Consider the following 4,596-nt stretch of genomic DNA (forward strand, 5'->3'; position numbering starts at 1 on the left):
GCACTAACAAAGAAGAGGAGCCATAGGATTTGGTGCACTAGTGGATAAGAGATAGGGACTAGCAAATATTGAGAACAGTCTTGTGAAGAGCATGGTTCAAAGCACAGACAATCATAAAATCAGATCCAAGTGCAAGAAACCACAGATCTTTTCTCCCCTCTTGATTATCCTTCTTCAACACCATTCTCTTTACAGTTGCTGCAGTACAGGTGTGTTTCAGACACACGAAATACTTCCGTTTGCCACAGACCAGTTTATGACTTTCTGTAAATAGAATGGAGGAAAGGTAGGATGCTTTTTGAGACCCTTTCCCTAAAGATATTAATTATCTTTTTCTAGTCTCTGACCACATAACCATATGTGTTATAGAATCCAAAACTATCAGCTCAGAGATGGTGCCACACATAATGGGCTGGACCCTTCCCCTCAATCATTGAATAAGAAAATGGACTACAGGCTTGAATATAGCCTATCTTATGGGGGCATTTACTCAGTAGAGCCTCCCTCATTTCAAATGCTAGCTTCTGTCAAGTTGGCATGAGACTATTTAGTACACTTAATATAAGAGTTCTATTATATTTTCTGAGAAATCACCACACTGACTTCTACAGTGGAAGTTTCAGTTTGCATTCTTGCCAGAAACAGTAAATGAATGTTCTTTTCCCCCGTTTCTTTTTCTTTGGATTATTATATTTTTACTTTATTAGATTTTTAAAAAAGAATGCCAATCCAAGTTCCCACTCTATCCTCTTCTCCTATTCCCTCCACACACCATCCCACACCCCTCCATCTAATCCTCAGACAGGGTAAGGCACATTGCTTTGGGGAAATTCCAAGCCCCCCCCCCACTATATCTAGGTTGAACAAGGTATACATCCAAAGGGAATAGGATCCCAAAAAGCCAGTACAAGCAGTAGGGATAAATCTTGGTGCCACTGCCAGTGGCCCCTCAGTCTGCCCCATCCATGCAACCACATTCAGAGGGACTAGTTTGGTCCTATGCTTATTCCTTCCCTGTCCGGCTGGAGTTGGTGAGCTCCTATTAGCTCAGGTAATCTGTTTCAGTGGGTAAACCCATCATGGTCTTGCCTCTTTGTTCATATTCTCATTCCTTCAATTCTTCAACTGGATTTGGGAGCTCAACCCAGTGCTAAGATGTGGGTCTTGGCCTCTGTTTCCGTCAGTTACTAGGTGAAGGTTCTATGGTGATATTTAAGATAATCAGCAGTCTGACTACAGGGCAAGTCAAGATCAGACCCCAATCCTCTATTGCTCAAGGTCTTAGGCAGGGTCATCCATGTGGATTCCTGGGAATTTCTCTAGAGGCAGGTTTCTGCTAATCCTATAATGGCTCCCTCAATCAAGATATCTCTTTCCTTGCTCTTGTCTCTGTCCATCCTCCATCTCAACTATCCCATTCCCTCAAGTTTCCTCAATCCTCCCCTTCTTCCCTCTTCTTTCCCTCCTTCCTTCTCTTCTTCTGCCCACCCACTCACATGCTCCCAATTTTATCAGGTGATCTTGTCTGTTTCAAATTTCCAGGTGGGCCTATAAATGTTTATCTTTGGGTTCACCTTATTAATTAGCTTCTCTAGGTTCATGAACTCAATGTCATTTGTTTATAGCTAATATCCATTTATGAGTGAGTAGATACAGTATTCATCTTTTGAGGTAGGAGTTACCTCACTCAGAATCATGCTTTCTAATTCCATCCATTTGCATGCAAAATTCAAGACGCCATTGTATTTTACTTCTGAGTAGTATTCTAATGTGTACCACATTTTCTTTAACCATTCTTTGGTTGAGGGGCATCTCGATTGTTTCTATGTTCTGGTTATTACAAATAATGTTATTAACATAGTTGAACAAATGTTTTTGCAGTATGATTGAGTATCTTTTAAGTATGTACCCAAGAGTTCCATTGCTGGATCCTGAGGCAATTTAGATTGTGCTTGAACTCATAGATGTAGTAGGAGTGGCGGGGCTGCATTCCGCCACCCAGCTCCTGGCTACCGGCTAGCTTTACCCAAAATAATTGCACGGAAACTGTATTCTTTTAAACACTGCTTGGCCAATTAGCTCTAGCCTATCACTGGCTAACTCAGACATCTTTATTAACCCATATCTAATAATCTGTGTAGCACCACGTGGTGGTGGCTTACCAGTAAGATCTTAATCTGTGTCCATCTTGGAGAGGAGAGACATGGTGACTGCCTGACTCGGCTTCTTTCTCCCAGCATTCTGTTCTGTCTACTCCGCCTACCTGATTTTCTGTCCTATTAAAGGGCCAAGGCAGTTTCTTTATTTAACCAATGAAATCAACACAAAACTGAAGACTCCCACATCACATAGAACTTTACATAGCCCATACTCTACTGTCTGATATTTCTTGTTTTCTTCTTTCTGCAAATTTCCTTTTTTTCCTTAAGAAGATGGGAAGTTCAGTTAACCTCAAATCAATGCCTAAATTTGTGCTGAAACTCTTTAAGGCCATAAATATCATCATTTTTTTTGTACATTCTTGGGATTGAGATAAAAAATCCTATCATTAGTCATCTTGCAGCATAAGTCATTATTTCAAACACACTAGAATTTTTCAATGACAGAAAGCTCAGGAATAAAATTTCTTCCTTTTCTATATGCTTTTAGTATTAACTTGCTCTAAAATGTATGCAAAACATTACTCTCAATCTGAATCTACTCTTGGGTCTATGATTAATTTGTTCAGTGTAAAGCCTCAATTTCCCACTGTGTTTCAATAGAGAGATGTATAATTGTGATATAGCAACAAACAACATGCTTAATATTTTCAAAGACTTTTATGATTTCTAGTTTCAAATCTGAAATGGAGACTTATTAGCCTTTGTCTGTAGGTTTGCTTCTTTTCATACTGGTCTTAGCAAGATTTGTCATTTCCTTCATCTCTCTTTCATGATTTCCATATTTTCCCATTTGACAGCCTTCCCTGTCAAGACTGAGACAAGCTGATGGTCATGCTTCTGGCTTCCAAGTTCCTGTACCAGGGAAGGACCAGTTTTAGGACAGATAGAATTTTGTCTTCATTGTTCTGTTTCTTTCTCATGTGGTCAGCGACACTGAATATCTCTACTGGAAAATCATCTACTCTTATATGAGTACAGGGCATGGGTTGTACATAGCCCCAAAATACAAACTGGATTTAAATTAAGGCTTCAGAAGTATTTGATTTGATGAATTATTTAATCTACGCAATCTTGTTTCTTCTCCTCATGAACCAGCTCAGTCATTACCAAAGAGCAGGGTAGTCCTGGGTGTCAGAGTACACAGCATGTGCTCATGTCCTTTTATTTTTTGTTCTAGGAGCACTAGTGGAGATTTCCTAAGCAAGGATTCCAACATCTCAACCTGGGAGACTACCATCACAGCACCAAATGGAAGCATCTACAATGATTCTCCACATTGTGACATCAAGTTCCACCCCACAATTTATCTTTCCTTTGTCTTTATACTGGTTGGATTGACAGGAAATGCCATAGTGATATGGCTTCTGGGCTTCCGCATGCACAGGAATGCCTTCTCTGTGTACATCCTCAACCTGGCTATGGCTGACTTTCTCTTCCTGAGTTTTTTTGTCACTTCCATCTTCTTTTCCATCCACTTCCTTTCATTTCTTCTTCTTCTTCTTGTGCAAAGACTTACTTATCTTTCTGGGCTGAGCATTCTCAGTGCCATTAGTGTTGAGCGCTGTCTGTCTGTCTTGTGGCCCATCTGGTATCGCTGCCGACGCCCAAGGCACACATCAGCTGTCACATGTGCCTTGCTTTGGGCTCTGTCCCTGCTCTTGAGTCTCCTGCATGGAGAGGCGTGTGGCTTTCTGTTTAATAGTATTGACTTTTTTCGGTGTCGGACATTAAATTACTTCACAGCTTCCTGGTTAATTGTTTTATTTGTGGTACTCTGTGTGTCCAGCCTCACCCTGCTGGTGAGGATCTTTTGTGGCTCACAGCGGATCCCTGTGACCAGGCTGTGTGTAATCATTGTACTCACAGTGCTGTTCTTCCTGATCTTTGGTCTCCCCTTGGGCATCTACTTTCTCCTCAGCAAATGGTTTGGAAATTTGGATTATGCTAAAATTTGCAATCTTAATATTACTGTATCACTTCTATCCTGTGTTAATAGCTGTGCCAACCCCATCATTTACTTCTTCATTGGATCCATCAGGCACCGCAGGTTCCACCGGAAGTCTCTGAAGCTGTTACTTCAGAGAGCCTTGCAGGACACTCCTGAGGAGGAAGGTGGAGAGAGGGCCTGTCCAAGAAAGACTGAGGAACATGAAACACTGTAGTGCAGATATGTTCTGATGAGACAGAAGCGGTTTTGAGAGAGAAATTTTTTCACATATGTGTGAATTATTTTCACAACCTTGTTCAGTTTGTCATTTGACTTCAATCAGTTTTTAAAAGGAACAACCATTTGTGTGGAAGTGGAGTGACCCAAAACTTTATGCAAGCGCTGACTGCATCATATCTGAAGATGTCTTACACAGGGCCTCATCAAGTCCATTTAAAGGGACTCCCTATAAGTGCTCTGGGTTTATGGATTGCTCCTGCTAATGAG

The 4,596-nt window shown here is 41.0% G+C and overlaps 1 protein-coding gene across 1 annotated transcript; it reads left to right on the top strand.

Moving 5' to 3' along the window:
- The first annotated feature begins 275 nt into the window (after positions 1-275).
- LOC130865109 (mas-related G-protein coupled receptor member B2-like) lies at positions 276-4,324 on the top strand. The gene is made up of 2 exons (XM_057755997.1): positions 276-286; positions 3,340-4,324. Exons 1-2 carry the CDS (start codon positions 276-278, stop codon positions 4,322-4,324), a joined length of 996 nt encoding a protein of 331 aa, XP_057611980.1.
- Positions 4,325-4,596: the final 272 nt, after the last annotated feature.

This window comes from Chionomys nivalis, chromosome 23, assembly GCF_950005125.1.
Source record: "Chionomys nivalis chromosome 23, mChiNiv1.1, whole genome shotgun sequence".
Lineage (NCBI taxonomy): Eukaryota > Metazoa > Chordata > Mammalia > Rodentia > Cricetidae > Chionomys > Chionomys nivalis.